We start from the raw sequence: 16,958 nt of genomic DNA, 5'->3' as shown, positions 1-16,958 counted from the left end.
GGGCGAGGGCAGCGCGCTGAGGGGGGCGGCGGCGGCGGCGGTGCTAGGCCCGGCCGCAGGAGTCGGGGCCGAGGCCGGGGGCCGGGCCGGGCCGGCGCCGCGGAGGGAGGGAGGGAGGGTGGGGAGGGGAGGAAGGGAAGGGAAGGGAAGGGGGCGCGGGGCCGGGCCGCGCTGCCGGCCGTGCGGAGGACGGTGGTCGGTGCCGGGGGGGGTGGGGGGTGGGCGGGGGCGTCCCGGCCGCGGCGCGACCATGACTCTGGAGTCCATGATGGCCTGTTGCCTGAGCGACGAGGTGAAGGAGTCGAAGCGCATCAACGCCGAGATCGAGAAGCAGCTGCGGAGGGACAAGCGCGACGCCCGCCGCGAACTGAAGCTGCTGCTGCTGGGTGAGGAGCGCTGGGCCCGGCCCGGCCCGGCCCGCGGGGCCGCCGCTCCCGCCGCGGGGCCTGGCCCGGCCCCGGGATCGCGGCTGCCGCCGGGGCTTGACAGGTCCGGGGAGGCTGCGCGGCCCCGCCGCGGCCGGGCGGCGGCAGGGAGCGGGCGTGGCGGGGAAGCGGCGGGAGCCACCAGCGATCCCGCCTCTGTGCCTTGCGCTCGGGGCGGCCTTCCTGTCGGTGCCGGGGCTGGCCGCCTCATTGGCTGCCCTTTGTTTGTTTTTTATGATGCCTTCTCTGTCAAAATGGGTTTTGACACAAGCAGGAACTCTGAAGCCGAAATGACTGGTTCTGAACGCTGGCACGCATGCACACGCGTGAAAATTGTCTCGAGGAAACGCTTCCCGGAGCGTGCCGGCCTTTCTTGGCGTGTGAAAATTCACTGGGGGGGTTGATGCTTTTCGGTGTTGTCGGTGAACTTCTGGGCCTTGCGTGAACATCTGTGGAAAAATTGGCCTCCGGCTCCTAAACCGCAGAGTTCCCTTTGCGCAGTCCTGGGAGGGCCGGCGGGGTTAGGAACTTGGTGTAGCGAATCCGAAGGGAGACGAAGCAGTGAGAATGCATGAGGTCTGCGTCTGGTGAGGAAATGGCTCTGGTGTCCAGCGTTACCTTCAGAGGCAGAGATCGCCTGCGCAGCAATAAGGGTGTAGGTGTTCAGATGGAAAGGTAGTGGTGTTCTGTGGTTGTGCAGATGGATAACTATTCCGCGTTTAGATAAGGTTTATAGAGAAGGGTAATGAGTTACAAGACTAGGCAGCTAAGATTTCAGCATTTACATCCTTCTTCAGCAGCGAGTTTGATGTTCGTGTCCAGGTAGCCCTCAAATTTAAACTTAAGTTACAGGTGTCATGGGTACTGTCATTATTGCTTGTGTACATATCCTGCTTTGTAGCTTAAATACTGTATCATCTCAAACTGAAATACGAAGCAGATCTGATGGATTGAGTTTATTCACTTGGGGGCTGTCGTGAGTCGGCAAGCCGTTAAGGTAGAGGTCAAGAATTGGGATGAGCCTTGTGAAGACGAATGTAAAACTTTACACAAGTGAAGTGAGGCCCTGTCTGCCCAGTCCTTTGGAGGTCTCCAATACCGACCTTTTTGCATAGTGATAATTAAGTGAAGGCCAGGGCTTTCCTTCTCACTGTGAATCCTTGGCGATTAACGTGTTGCTGTTCTTCAGGTGAAAAGTAAAATTGAGAGCTTCATGTTTGTGCTCTTCGAAGGCGCTGGGTCAGTTTCTGTAAGGCTTCTTGTAGACCAGGGAATGTGTCTCTTGCTCTCGCGCTTCCCTAAAGCGGTCCCACAGAAGCAGCTGTTTCAAAATAGGTTGGCACTATAGGTTAGATCTGGGTTAAGAAGATCCCACTGGATCTAAAGATTTCACTTTAGAAATAATTCAAATTGCTCAAGAATCCTTCCCGCTTTTCTAAAAGATACAGTTAAGTAAGATTCAGCATCAGATTTACAAAAAAAAAAAAAAAAATCTGCACGAGGTGGTTAATGTTGGATAAGGAACACTGCTGGGTTTAGGACGTGTTTGCTGGATGCTTTTCACTGCATACAGCACGTTGCCCACCTTAAGCTGTGGCAGGTAATGTGTATTCTCTCTCCTTGACATGACTGCTGCTTGCAGGGATTTCTTCTGTCTGGCTCCTGTTATGTGGAGTTGTTACATTCGCAAGTATTAGTGATGGTATTAGTGAGAGGGCTTTCCCAAATCTTCAAAATTTTGAACAGAGTGCATGTGCAGAGGGAGTTTCTGGTAATTTTTCTTGTCGCTATGTCTAGTGACACTTAGTTTGTTGAAGCCTAAAACAGAAAATCAGGGTGAAAAATAACAGTACTAATCAATGATAAACCTGGTAATAAGAAATTTAATTTCAAGGTATCGGACATTGCCCTCTGATATAAGGTAGTCATTCATCTTTTTACTGGGTGGGGAGGCGGGAGAATATTTTATACAGAAATTACTTGTGATTAAGCATGGGATACTGTTGACCGAGTGATGCATTTACAAGTGCCTGTCAGGTACTTGGGAGTCATTAGTAACTTATTGTAAACCCTGCTGCTTTCACGTATTGACAGAAGAAATGGTGAATTCGGATTATCTCCTTGTCTCAACATTATCATATTTAAAAAAAGGTTATTGTGCTCTTATAGCTGTAGGAGACGATACCCACCAGAGCTTATAATGTTCTGGTGTAGTGCTGTTCTGTATTGTTGATGGCCTGGGTAAAAGCAAGAGGCACCTTTAAAAAAAAAACAACCAAAACCAGAACAAAAAACCCCCCAAAACTCCACCAAAAACGGGTGATGGTGGAGTGACAGGAACTATCTGTGTTTGAAGTCGTAAGTTCTGAAGTGAATGGCTGGTGCTGAGGTTTCTCTTAACTTTTCATTGTTGGAATGCTTTGAAGCACCACTTTTTTTTTTTTTTTTTCTTTTCTCAGTTTTGGTCACTGTGGTAAACGACAAGGAAGTATTTCTCACCACAGTGACAGAAACCACAGAAGATTTCAGTTTCCAGTTTTTCTCTCAAACATTTCTGTTCGAGATGGAGAGAGTTTGCTGCATATTAATGGTGTTTCTAATGTTAATTTCTAACTATGCTGACATAATTTCTGTCAGTTTTTTTGATATGGGGAGAGTTTGTTTATTTTGAACATGCTGCTTCTAGTTATGTGCTTGCTGCTTTTATTTGAGCATATTTATTTGTTTGCCTTTTAGCCTGGCACTATAAACATGAGTAATTGAGAATCTACATGCGAGTAGTAATTGTGTATTGTGATGAATGAGATCCTGTCTTAACATATCTATCCCCTAGTGTGAGGTGAGTACCTGGTGGTTCCTGTGGCGAAAGCCGGGGCTCTGCCAGCATGCGTATTTGTAACTGGAGATCAAAAGGATTTGTCACTTACGTGATACATTTTCGTTTCTGCTCTCAGTTGTTGAGGGAGCTGGGCCACTGTACTAAAGAGCTGTCTTTTTTTTTTTTTTAATATTCTGCATATCAATAGCAGATTTTAGAAGATTGAACAAAAGCACTCGGCAGAAGTGTCAGTGCTTAGGCTGTTGCTTGTGGGGCGAGGTGTGGAGGTATGCTAAGCACATGCAAGACTTGACCCATGCGTCCCCTCCACAAAAGGTGCTCTGTCTATATGGAACGGAAGTTGCTGGGTACTTTCCATAATACCAATTGAATCACGATTTTAACAGGGCTGTGTAACGGCATGGATACTTTATCTGACGATGTTTTTCCCTCACGCTTAACCGTGTTAGAAAGTTCCCACCATCCTTCTGTATCATCTGTTGGCCTTCGCATGTTAAATGACACTTTTCTGGGGCCATAAATGTAGGAGTGGGAGGACCTGCCCGACTGACTGTGCAGGAAGCAGGCGTCGCAAGGGCTGGACTCTTTAATGAGCTGGCACTGGTGGGAGTGTGCCTTGCCCTCCCATCTGCGCCGAGACCCAGCTTCTCTGGGGCAGTAAACCTGCGTGATTCGGAACCGGTAGCCTCGCTGAGCTGCCTGTTGGGCATCGAGGCGGTGCAGACGGCTGTGAGCAACATCCTACTCTGTTCTCCCTGCCAGCTGCTATTTTTAACTCTCTAATATCCAGAGGCTGCAGGCAGTGTGAGAGGTGTCTTGCCCCAATGATGATTATCATTTCAGCCCTTAAGAGCAAACATTGTGTTTGCACAGTAGTTTGGGATACCAGGCAGATGCACTGACTGGATTGTTTGTGTCAGACGGATAAGCGAGTAGTTTCTCGCGCTCCATTCTCCTTTAGAGTTGATTTTTCTGTTGTGTTCAGTTCTTTCCAATGAAAAGACACATGGTCTATAAGGTAAAGAGCGTTCTGTGCCAAATCACAGCGACAGAAAATTCGCTCTTTACTGTGCAAATAGGCTTCCCCCGGCCCACTCGCTATCATCTCAGTTTGCAGTACTTACCAACTTGAGAGCGCATCTGGGCCCTCTCTGGCTGGTGCTGTGATTGTAGCATCTTGCTGGAGTATCTGGGAATAGGTCAGGTGTGACGGACAAGGGCCTTTTGACGCAGAACGTGTGGGAGTGGCTGTAATGTGAGATTTGGAATAAGTACTGGAGCTGCTTTTGAAGGCTGCTGTAAAGGACAAGATGTCTTCCTTCTATGCTGTTAGCTTCATAGTGGGGATGAGCAGGACCATCCAGATTGTCTTTTAATATTCTGGAAAGCGGCTAAAAAAGTGGTTGGAAGTAGTGTGTACTTGGGTATAGTAATAGGAACTTTGGGGTATGATGTGATTGATGTTAGCTTGCTTTCTTCTGTAGCAGGCCTTGCTTGTGATGGCTCCTAACTGTCTCTCTTGCGTTCTGTAGGCACCGGGGAGAGTGGAAAAAGCACGTTCATTAAGCAAATGCGTATAATTCATGGCTCAGGCTACTCTGAAGAGGACAAAAAAGGCTTCACCAAGCTGGTGTACCAAAACATCTTCACTGCCATGCAGTCTATGATCAGGGCCATGGAAACCCTGAAGATTCTGTACAAATATGAACAGAACAAGGTAAGTTTCTCGCAATTTTTGCATGTGTTTTTAGGCAATGGTTATTCTAGGGTTTGAATCCTAAGTTCCTGTTTGGTTGTGTCCTTCTGCACTGCAATCTCAACCTCCCTGAACTCTTTCCCATAAATGTTTTTGTGCTTAAGGCCTGCTTTTTATGACATTTTGCTGATATCTGACTCCATTTACTTGATTGTATTAAGGGGTAGAGCAACTTTCTCAGGCTGGTTTGTGGACTGGTTTGCATAGTGATGGTGGGAGCAAGGGCTTGGGATACGATATAGGGTATAGGAGAGGTGTTCTTTTTACTCAAGGATTCAGTGTTGTTAGATGTGATGGGCTTTTCTTTGCATGAGTTACTATTCATCTCGGAACTTGAAGCTGACAAAATACATGCTGGACCAAAAGACACCTCTACTGGTAGTTATCGCTAGTACTGTCAGTTTTTCTGATAGGTATTGACCAAAGGTACAAACCTTTCTTGAAGGGTTTTGGTCTCAACCACAGAAATGTGATTTGAGCTGAAGTCTGGCTTACTGATTTTGGGTCCAGGAATACATTTTTCAGCCAGATCTGGTCTAAATTATTTTACCTTTTTTGGGGGGAGGATGGGGAGGAGGAGGGTGTGCCAGGAAGTTAGATTTTCTTAGTGCGTTTTGCTTCTTTCATGCTTAGTACTTTAATATTTTTAGGTGAAATTGTATTTTATCTGTTCTGTCACATGGTAACTTGGAGCTGATTTCTAATAACTGTTTATAGGGACTGGATGGTGCACCAGGAGTTCTTGAATGCTTTTGCCTTTAAAGAGGTTCTGCAGTCTCAGTGATGAGAATAGGCAGGGTGTGAGGAAGCTTGCCTTGCCTGTGCTTTACCTGGGGCATGGCGGAGATGTTTTGATAGGCATCACCTGCCTTTTCCTTATGATGGCTTTTATTTATTTTTTTTTTTTACTTATGATACTTTACTTATAATCTACTTTTACTTACGATAACGTGTGCAGAAGTTGGCTTTGTTTTTTATTCTTCCTGGCATAGGTGGTACAGGCAAAATCCCTTTCCTGTGGCAAGTGTACCAAAGATTTCAGAAAGCAGCTTGGCGTGGATAATAACCTCAGAGATGCCACAGGCTGTTGTAATGACTGTAGTTCTTCCTTGCTTATAGGTTGAACGGTGGGCGTTTTTATTTTCTCTCTCAAAAAGGATCATGTCTGAAGTACACTGAAACAATGTCTCTATTGCTATTCAAAATAGAGTTTAAAATTTTTTTGGTAAGAAACCCAAGATAGCAACTTGTTATCCAACTGCAGTTTAACCTCCTCAGAAGTTGAGCAGCCTGTGGTTCTTCACAGTGGATGCTCTGCCTTGGAAACCACTGTGTTTCAAAACACCTGGTGATCTCGTGATAGGTGAAACCTGCTGCTGTTTTACAGCTTATTCTGTGAAGGAGCATAGGATGCTTTGGGGGAATTTTGCTGATGTCTGCTATGTCTTAGATGTATAGATGTATAGTTCACCTATTGTCTCTGTGGTCTTAGCAACCTGATCCACAACCAGCATGTGGATCCCTGAAGTCATAATGTAAGGATTTAGTTAATTGAGAATTTTTTTGCCTTCCTGTGACCCCTGCTCCTGACCCTCCCTCCATATCCCCCCCCCCCCCCCCCCTTTTTTTTTTTCCTTCTTTCTGCTTTTCAATCTCCAGGCCAATGCAGTGCTGATCCGGGAAGTGGATGTAGAAAAGGTCATGACATTTGAGCAGCCATATGTAAGTGCAATTAAAACATTGTGGAACGACCCTGGAATACAAGAGTGTTATGACAGGAGAAGAGAATATCAGCTTTCCGACTCAGCTAAATAGTAAGTATATCATCACTGGCATGCACTAGTAGATGGTAGTGATGGTCTAACAAATAATACCTGTCCAATTTTTTAACTGAAGTCTAGAGTTTGTTTCAAAGGGCAGGAACACTGCTGTAGATTTCACTACATAGTTTGTTTAAAGCACCTTTTATCTTTTTCATTGAGGCAGATGAGTCTTGTTAATGTTTTAGACAAGCTGCACAGTCTCTGCTGGCTACGTGTATTGGGATAAAAATCATAGGCATGTGAGAGGGGCACTTTGCCTCTCTCAGCCAGAAGTATCCTTAGGAAAAGTTAAGATGAAAGAGCGGTGGGAGCAGGTGACTGTTAGCTTGTTTGAATCTGGCTCCAGCAAGGCAGAGAGCTTTGCTGGAGATGGGGGAAGCTATGTTTATTTGGGGATAGATTTAGATCTGGAAATTCTTTAACATTTGCTACTTTTCACGAGGGTATGAAGTGTTCTGGTGGATGATAAAGACAGTTGTTCACACATCTGCTTCTGGATATACCTGAGGCTAGAATCTCTGCCTTATGCCATCTGTGTTGGTCCTGGCTCTTAGCCAGCAGAAGTGTTGCTCTTTCTCTTCAGGTTTGTCCTTTGGCCTACAGGTGTACATGGATGTGTAACTTAATGGATTTATTATTAACAAAATCTAAGTCTGGTGACATAGGTTCGTTTATAAATAGAAAACCTCAGATGAGGCCTGATTCTGAAATGTAAGCATCCGGTGTACTTAAACTTTCTCTGTAGTAAAGGTTGTCTTCCACGCTCCTATACAGACTTGATAAAGTTGACCTTAATGTATCTGTTAATCCTCCAAAGGGGATGGCTGGTGAATTACTGTTCCCCAAAGATGTATGCTGTTATTTTTTTTCCACGTCACATTTTAAATGGTTTAGGTGACTTCTGACTTTCTTGTTATGCTAGGGAAAGACTAAATGTAGCAGTGTTTAAATCTGTATATTTATGTGCTGCAACCTAAGGTAGTTTTTTTTCCATTGTGCTTCTTGTAGCTATCTTAGCGACGTGGATCGTATTGCCACCCCAGGATATCTACCAACTCAGCAAGATGTGCTACGGGTTAGAGTTCCTACAACCGGTATCATAGAGTACCCCTTTGACCTAGAGAATATTATCTTCAGGTACTGGAGGTGTATTCATGTTACAGCTGAACTGAGAGAGGAGTGATATGGTTTCAGGAAGGATGACTTCTGGATTGCTTTAGAGTGTCCAGGTGCTTAGCTGAGAGGCTTGGGTGGATGTATGGGCTGTGATGTGATGAAGTATCTGCTGACAGGTGCTCCTGTAAGGGGGATGGGGTAACATTTTATTCTGATTAAGGGAAAACCCCAAGCTGAAGCACTGACTGTCACAGAACATGCTTTTGAATCAGTGATGCTTAAAGCCTGGCTAACTATCTCACAGGAGTTGGTGTCCTTTGTGGGAAGGGTTGCACTGCTGGCATCTGAGGTGAAGTGGTGGCTCGTGAGGCAGCTGAGTGAACTGTTGGTAGCTTAAGCCACCAAGGGGAGGAGGGGGAAGCTTGCTCTGGGCAGTGCTTGACTTGAAATGTATTTCCCTTTAAGAATGCTTAGCTCAAGCAACTTTGACCATTTATTTCTCCTTCAAAAAGAGACCACTTGTGCAGAAATGCTTCCTTGTATGTGTTACCTAGCATCTGCCTTCAGAGATGGTTTTCTGTGTCTACCTTGTGCTCTCAGGATGGCACCAAAACTTGCTGCCTGTGCTGCTGCAGCAATAGATGGTATTTGGAGGCTTAAGCCAGCAACTGAGCGTGGCATAAAGGGCACAATGACATGCCTGTCTACTGCAAACAATTTTCTCCCTAGCTCTCTGGTTCTTACATGCTCCCTGCCCTTCTCTACCACAGTGTTGACATTACAAGAGAGGAATAAAGAAGCCTCCATCCTCTCTCTTAAACCATTCAGTTACAGATATACAGACAGTTACTCTCCCTGTTCTGCTTTGACCTGTGAAATAGGTATAGGGTTTTAGCAAAGGTGGACTTGGGTGTGTTGCACTTTAGGCGAGTGACAAAATAATTTTAGCGTACTCTACAGGCGGGACTTAAAACTGACGAGCTGAAGTGCGTGACTGTTAAACAGCACGTTCTAAGAAAAGGTTACTAACTAAAGAAAGCTCTCTGTGTGAGAGAAGTTTTGAGGCAAGCAGACGCTTTAATAAAAAGTAAAAATAGTTTGCTCATTTGACAGAGCAGAGTTTTGAAGGACTTGTCTTTTCAGATACAGGACTGCTACTTAGCAAACCAGAGCAGAATGCAACTAAAAATGGTAATGCTTATATTTGGGATTTGAATTTGGAATCACTTGCCTATGGCCATCTCTTCAGTTTGATATTTTACTAGAACAGGATATTTTGTAAACTTGATGGTCTTGTTAGCGAGCACATATTATTACATCCCCATGCCAGGTTAACTTACTTTACCATTCGGTAAAGAGCCATGTTTGTTCTCATCGTATGCTGGTCCTCTGCATTCAGATAGAGAACTGCAGCTGCTTCCGTGATACCGTATGTATTTCTCTTCCTTAGAATGGTGGATGTTGGAGGTCAAAGATCGGAACGAAGGAAGTGGATCCATTGCTTTGAAAATGTGACTTCCATCATGTTTTTAGTAGCGCTTAGTGAATATGACCAAGTCTTGGTGGAATCTGATAACGAGGTGAGCCAAAGAATGGGAACTCTGCGGGAGGGTGGAAGGAAAGGAGGAATGCCTTTCTAGCTTCTTGGAGGTTGGTACCGAAGTGCTTGGTGCCAAGTTGGATTAGCAAGTATTGTTGGTTTTGGCCTTCAGTTCTTCCTATTCCAAAGGGAACATGAGCCTCGGTGGGTCATGATGTCCCTGAGAATGGAAAATGCATGGTGCATTCAAATCATCTGTACTTCTCAAGTAATACTGAAATACTCTGAAATTGATGCCTTGGAAGGTACTGTGCAATGCGACAGCATGCTCTTAAAAATCACCTGTTCCTCTTTTCCGCACTAAATTACTTCGTGCTGTGACTGCTGTCTTGTTAGACAGTGACTGGTCTCTTTGAAGGTGCAGTACTGAATTTTTGCAATTGCTAATAGATTGAAAAAATGCCATTAGGTAACAGCAGTTACTCCTTTTCTACTAGACAAAATGTGTTCACAAAGTACCATGGCCAGTCCTCTCACGTGACTGTCAAAGCATAAAATGACTTTTAAGCCTTTTGATATGAATGGCTTGCCAATTCAAATGAAGTTTGAGTCCATCAGATTTTGTGTTTCCTTTCCATTTACCGGCGCAGCTTGAGCCGGAACCTACCTGGGACCAAAGTATTCTGTGTACAGTATCTGAGATGCTGGATCGATACAGATCTCGGTACGTGTGCAGGTAGCAGAAAGGCACCTTAGCGCTCATTTGTGAAAACAAGACTTTCTCTTTCTTATTTCAGAACCGGATGGAAGAGAGTAAAGCTCTCTTTCGAACCATTATCACTTATCCATGGTTCCAAAACTCTTCTGTTATCCTCTTTCTCAACAAGAAAGATCTGTTGGAAGACAAGATCCTATATTCCCACCTTGTTGACTATTTCCCAGAGTTTGATGGTGAGTGCTTTTTAAGGAGGAACACTCTAACTAGAAGAGTGGGTGGAGATGGTTTGGTTAGAGTTTTTTTGGTTTTTAAAGAAAACTCGGATCTAGAGATAGGAAAAACATCTTAATTTGAGAAGGAATACTTACAACAATGACAAAATGTCACAAAAATGTCTTAATTGTATGTAGATAACTGGAATCTGATCAAATGATCAAATAACAAACCTCTCCTAGGTGAAGAATTACTCCCCCCCCCAAATATGCACTTCAGAGTATTAGATAATAGAAGTTTAACTTTCCTACCTGTATGGTTGTGCATATAACCCGTTTCATAAACATGTGGCGATTCACTGGTATACTGGGAGTTTTAACCCTCTAGTCAAGAGATGACTCGAGTCCTTGTTTCGAGAAACTGACTGGTCAAATACCCAAGTCGGTCAAATAATGGTGCTGAAAAATCTCAGGTAGCGTGAAATTCTTGTTAGTGTGCCATCTACAGTTGTGGAAAAATAATATCCATGTGAAACAGAGAAATTCCCGTATGAAGTGAAGTTGCTTAGCCAAAATAGCATTTCAAGCTCTTCAGTTGAGTGCATTGAAAGTTGGCACAGCTGTACAGGGCTGCATATAAATAAAAGTAGTGGAGAATGAGATCAGGCAACACACTTCTTGCCATGCTCTCGTGTATTAACTGTCATTATGCGCTTTAAAAAACAAGGTAAAGGAAGAATTGCCATCTTGCAAAAGCTTTCTTCTTTTAAATGACTAATGAAATTGCTCCTTAGTAGTTGTCCTCCCACTTCTGGAGTTTCATGCCCCCTGCTGTCTGAAAGCACAAGCACTCTGAAATTGGCAGTGGTGAAAACCATCACGTTTTTACAGCAGGCTGGGAAGGGCTGGTGAGCTTATCGGTCAAGTACTGCGTACTTCCAATATAACTTAACAGCTGGAGACAAGATCGCTACATCGGGAAGTGTCATATACTTTCAGTTTTTTCATACAAGTATTTACGGTAGCTCCTGCAGGGATGCTGCGTGGCTTGAGAGTGGGAGGTAGCGCATCAGACCACCTCTCAAGAGATGGTCCTTGCTGCGGAGAGTGTGACAACACCAGTACTGTGAAAGAAGTATCAGTAAGTGACCTTTTTCTGAGGAGTTGTCAGCAATATGAAGTAAATGCTGGCAAAAATTCCAGTTTTTTAGCTTCTGTGAGTTGACCAGCCAGTTAGGACAGACTGCAGTGTTGGCTGAAGATGACCCTTGTTTGCAAAGGATACGCTCGTGTCCTTCAGCGCATAAGATCCATCTATATATTGGGAAGAAATATACATCCCATCTCCGGAGGAGAGCAATGTGTTACGTATATCCAGCATCTGTCCCTGTTGCCGGTGAACGCAGCGCGTACAGGGTTATACCAAACGCTGCGTTTCAAAGCACAGTCTGAAATGACGCCTTGGTGTCTGTCAAAACTCTCAGCCTCAGAAAAACACCTTTTGTAGGTTTTGGTTAGATAACTGAAAAGCATAAGATACTTCAGCTCCTGGGACTTTTATGCAATAAATGATCTTAATTTCTTCTTTATAGCTCTGTAAGCCATAAGAAGAAGTGCGCTAGCAATTATTCTGATGGATCAAACCGGGGGATGCACTTAGCATAAATCCATTAACTGGTTTCTTTGTTTGCTGCAGGCCCACAGAGGGATGCACAGGCAGCCCGTGAGTTCATTCTCAAGATGTTTGTGGATTTAAATCCAGACAGCGATAAAATCATCTATTCTCACTTCACATGTGCCACAGACACAGAAAACATCCGTTTCGTCTTTGCAGCTGTCAAGGACACCATCCTACAGCTCAACCTGAAGGAGTACAACCTGGTTTGACCTGCTCTGCTCTTGGCCCCCTGAGAGGCTTCATTGTGAAGAAAAGACAAAATAAGAAATTTTAAATATGACAGGAAAAAAAGTTTTAATTTTTGATGATGTAATGATTGCAAATTGTCTGATCTGTGGAGTGGCAAGTGCTCAGTGTTATCCTGGAGTCTCATGTCTCTGTCCACAGAGTAGTTGATTTCATATTTTTAACAAATTGCTTTTATTTCACAGTTAACGGGGATATGCCTCATTTCTTCAGCACCTTGCTTACTTCTTAATTTTTGCCAAACAGCTAAGGCAGTCTTATCTTGAGCTTTCCTTTGTTGCTTAGCCACTTTTTTTTTTCTTCCCCCCCCCCTTTTCATTCCCATGGTATATATAGAAAAAACTAACTTTCCAGCCGAGATTGTGAATTCACTGGACTGTGGGAGTGCAGAATGCTACTGGTCCCTTTGCCTTGTGCTATAGGGTGCCTCTGGTGTAATTTGCTAATCCTGCTTGCTTAACCCACCCTTCTTTCCCTTCCCTTCCCCAGGACACGCTCCATGGTTCACTGTGATGAAATGTTGGGGAGGAGCGATTGCTCTCCAACTATTGTGCAAAAAAAGAAAAAGGCAAACCAACAACAACAACAAAAAAAAGCCATCACTTTTCCATTCTTTATATGTTCTAGTTCTGAGTTATTTTTTCTTGTCAATTATGAAAGGTATGGAGACTGTGATTTTTTTTTTTTTTTTAAATTATTGATGTTCTATACATAGTTTGTTACGTGTTGCTGTATTTTGTTCATGGACTACAAATGATGGAAGCTCTTGGAGCAATAGCTGCTGAGCCTGGGGAAGTGCCTGACTGTAATTGTTCTTTTTTATTTTATTTTGTTTTTATTTTTTTCACACACATACACACATCCCCCCCCACACCACAAGCGCATGCGCGTGCACAAGGCTCAATTTGCAGAGAGAAACTACGTTTTATTGAGTAGAGTATATGACATCAAGTGAGCAACTTCTCTATGCAGCAAATATCAAAAGCACACTGAGTAATTGTGGCATTTAAACATCAGACTTTGGCTGGATTGAAGATCTTAGTCTCGTGCCACCCTCTAGTTCTTTTCTTGCTGCTAGTAGCAAACAAGCCTTGTTTATTGCATTTCGTGCCAGTGTGTTGAATGACTTTGTAAGAATTCCTTGGTCCCGTCCAGCTTGCAGGTTTTTAGAAAGGACCAGAGTTGGTGGGTGACAAACTTTGGGACGTAAGTAGGATTCTTACTTGAAAAGATTGAGGATAGCTCTAGGAGGGAGTGGCAATTCTCTCTCTCTCTCCTGTTTATGCATTCCCCTGAGGCACATGCTGCTGTGTTTCTCTTTAGAGGAGTATGGATCCTCTTTGGAAGACTTGCACACATACTTGCTCCAGGGTGCATGTGATAATCGAGTTACAGTAGTCGTGGCTGGAGCACGCGGCTGCTATGGAATCCAGAAAGCCCTGCTGTGGTTGCACTTTTGTTTAGCAGGAGAGTAGAGGCAGAGGCAGCAGGGTTTGCTGGTGCAGATGGAAGGTAGAGTGGAAGTAGTCTGGATTCTAGATGCCAAATGAAACTCCACTAAGCAGAAGGATGTGAAGCCTTTGCACATTAGAGAGCTTTTTCCAGGAGCTGAGGCAAGTGAACAAATGTGCTGAAGACCTGTTGCCGGCCTGGAAGATAACTGCAGTGGCAAGGCAAGGAGGGAGTAGGAAACAGGGAAATCTGACCCACCTCTGGGCATGTGTTGTTTAGCCATCACTAATGCTTCTGTTTCAATTCCAACAAGTAGCGTTGGGTCCAAATCCTCTGGATCAACCAGATTGCCCCCTTGAAGGCTAGCAGGCTGCCAGTAGATAAAGACTAAATGAGCTGCACTGTTGAAGGGGGCTGTTGATATTTTGTCTCTTTTGTAGACAGAGCACTACATCAGTGTTTTGCACAACATGTAAGAGTAAATCTTAACTGTCTGAGATGCTTAAGATGCTTTGATCTAGAACACTAAAATATGGAGGGACGTAATTTTGAGTAATGCTGTTTATAGGTCCCTCTTGTTTTCAGAATAGCTGAGGGAAGCCTCTGTATGTCTCAGAGCACTACAGAAGAAAGCAAGCTAAGAGCGATCAGAGAGCTCAAGTTGGAACAGTAGCCATGGGACCAACAGTTGAAGAGCCGGTCTGGCTGAGTGGTGATGCTGAGGGAAACGCAGCATCTCTAGACTAGCCATGCTCTGGACTGCATTTAACACTTGGGAGGAATGAGAGGGATTCCCATGTGTCAGACAGCTTTGCATCAATTTTACTGCTTTTTTGTCTTTATGCCAAAATGATCCATTTTGTAGAAACTGTCCTATAAAGAGGAATTTATAATCATCTTTGTGTATTCTAAGTGCTGTTCATCTGAAGCAGATGGCAGCACCAGCCTCTTCTGCTTCTGTGATCCTCTTGTAAATGGTTCACACTACAACTATTGCCAGCAACGAACCTGGCACTGAGATATACAGGTTCTTGGAAATAACTTCCCAGAAGTTTTTTTTTTCCAAGGTGAATGATGGTGGTACTTCCACTTGAATCAGAAACTTTTTTTTGTTTTGTATCCTCCCCTTCTTTAAGAGCTGCTGCCCTGGCACAGGAGGAGGGATCTTGGCTTCTGTCTCTCACAGAGTGAATCTGCATCATTGTGGGGAACTGTGGGAGGCTATGGGCTCAAGGATTTAGGCATGTGCTGTACCTTACTGAGCAACTGCTTGGTGTAGCTGTTGGCCTGATAACTGACTTGGTGTGATGGTTATTGCAAAGGGAAGGGGAGAACATGACACGGTGGCTGTCTCATGAGTTCCCGAAACCTCGTTCTGAATGAGGGGAGGAATGGGTCAGACTTGTGCACATAATCTGGAGTTGTCTGTGGACTGTATCATATGTGAGAAGATACCAGTGTTAGCACATGCTTTTCTTAGCAAGCAGTAGCTTGTGTGCCTCCAGCTTGGCCAGTGAAGTATTCCTGCAGAACTGGTTCATGTCTCTGTTGGCTGGTCCTTTGGCAAATGCCTGCCCTAGCAAAAGTGCCAAACCTTAAACCAAACTTGCCTGTATCATCATTTCTGAAAGTGAGGCCAGTCAGAACTTTCTGCGGGTTGAGACAACAGATTGACCATCGGAAAAGAGGTGGAATTGGGTTCTCGTAGAGAATCTAGAATCTTGAGTCTGAGGAAGTGGTCTCTTGGCTAACCTCTGCTCCTTGTGCACTTTTTATCTTTGTTCTGCTGAAGAAACCAACATACTTTGAACCAGTTTGAAACTTGAAGTCAGTGAGGAGAGGACCATCCCATTTCTTTGCACCATTCTGTGTGGATTGGCTACCTGGTGAGCAGCAGCCCCTTACTGCTTCAGCGTGTCAGATAGCTCCTGCCCTTTCTGCCTGTCGCCCCTTCTCCTGGAGATGGATTCTTTGTCTCTTGTTGTTGCTTCCTAGCAATGTTGGCCTTGCGTTCAACTATGGGTTTTCTTCATGTGTTTTATTGGTTTTAAAGAGAAAAAAAAAAAAAAAAAAAGTACTTCCGGAGTGTGCTGACCATTGTATTGTACTGTACAGAGCCCAGGTTGTTAGAGTCCAGCAGAGATAAAGTGTGTTATGCAGCACCCAGTTTTATAAGAGTATGGTTTGTGCCAATGCCCCTTCTTTAGTAGTGCCAGAGACTCTTTACAAGTGCCAATGTGGTGGAAATTATTTGGTTATACTTGTATATTATAGGATCCTGATTTAAGACAATTTAAACATTATCCTATTTAAAAAGATACTATATAAAATGCTGTTTTTAAACCTTGTCATTTGCAATGCATGTATTGTTGTGCGTGTTGGGGTGGGGGGAGGGAAGAGGGTAGGGTAAAGGAGTTTCTGAATAAGATGCCCAGTGTCAGGATCTATTCAGGCTCCAAACTGTCTCATTCCAGTCCAGGAGTGTGATTGTTTCTTGGAATGATCCCACTCTGACTGCTGGGCAACAACCCTTATTACAGAAATATCTGATGGGAATTGATTTTCATATCTTTCTCCTGAAATAAATTCTCTGTTTGAAATTGGAATAAATTTTGTTCCTAAAAGCCGTGGTGGTCACGCATGTGTTTCTTCACTCTTCTCCCTCCTCTCCCCCTCCTTCTGGGTGGCTGAACAACTTCTGTACCCTGTGGGATCTGCGTCTGATCGAAGCACTCTGCCCTCCGACCTAGCAATGTTGTCCCTGCTCAGAAAATCAGGACTCTGAGGCAGTGAAACAAAGTGTGTTTTGGTAAATATAAGGCATACTATGCAATAACTATATATAACATACTGTACTAGTAATTCCCAACTGAGGTGTGAACAGTGGCTGAATAGGGTTTTAAGATGTAGGGATGCAATGGTGGCACCTTGACTTTAAAATTTTACAGGGTTTTGGCGTAGAATTGCTAAGAGAAGTTGTCAGTATTCGCTGCTGCCTCTTGCTGAAGCGTCAGCCCATTTCAGGCATGTTTCTTGCAGGATTTCCCTGGTTTCGGCTGGGATAGAGTTAATTTTTTTCCTAGTAGCTGACATCGGGCTGTGGTTTGGATTTAGTATGAGAATAACGCTGATAACACACCGACGGTTTAGTTG

The 16,958-nt window shown here is 44.3% G+C and overlaps 1 protein-coding gene across 1 annotated transcript; it reads left to right on the top strand.

The window, feature by feature from the left end:
• The first annotated feature begins 246 nt into the window (after positions 1-246).
• Positions 247-16,403, top strand: GNA11 (G protein subunit alpha 11). The gene is made up of 7 exons (XM_075723718.1): positions 247-386; positions 4,797-4,981; positions 6,680-6,834; positions 7,852-7,980; positions 9,410-9,539; positions 10,297-10,450; positions 12,126-16,403. The coding sequence occupies exons 1-7, from the start codon at positions 251-253 to the stop codon at positions 12,314-12,316; spliced, it is 1,080 nt and encodes a 359-aa protein (XP_075579833.1). The 5' UTR covers positions 247-250; the 3' UTR covers positions 12,317-16,403.
• Positions 16,404-16,958: the final 555 nt, after the last annotated feature.

Source organism: Pelecanus crispus, chromosome 20 (assembly GCF_030463565.1).
Source record: "Pelecanus crispus isolate bPelCri1 chromosome 20, bPelCri1.pri, whole genome shotgun sequence".
NCBI lineage: Eukaryota > Metazoa > Chordata > Aves > Pelecaniformes > Pelecanidae > Pelecanus > Pelecanus crispus.
This window is presented reverse-complemented; position numbering and strand designations above follow the sequence as displayed.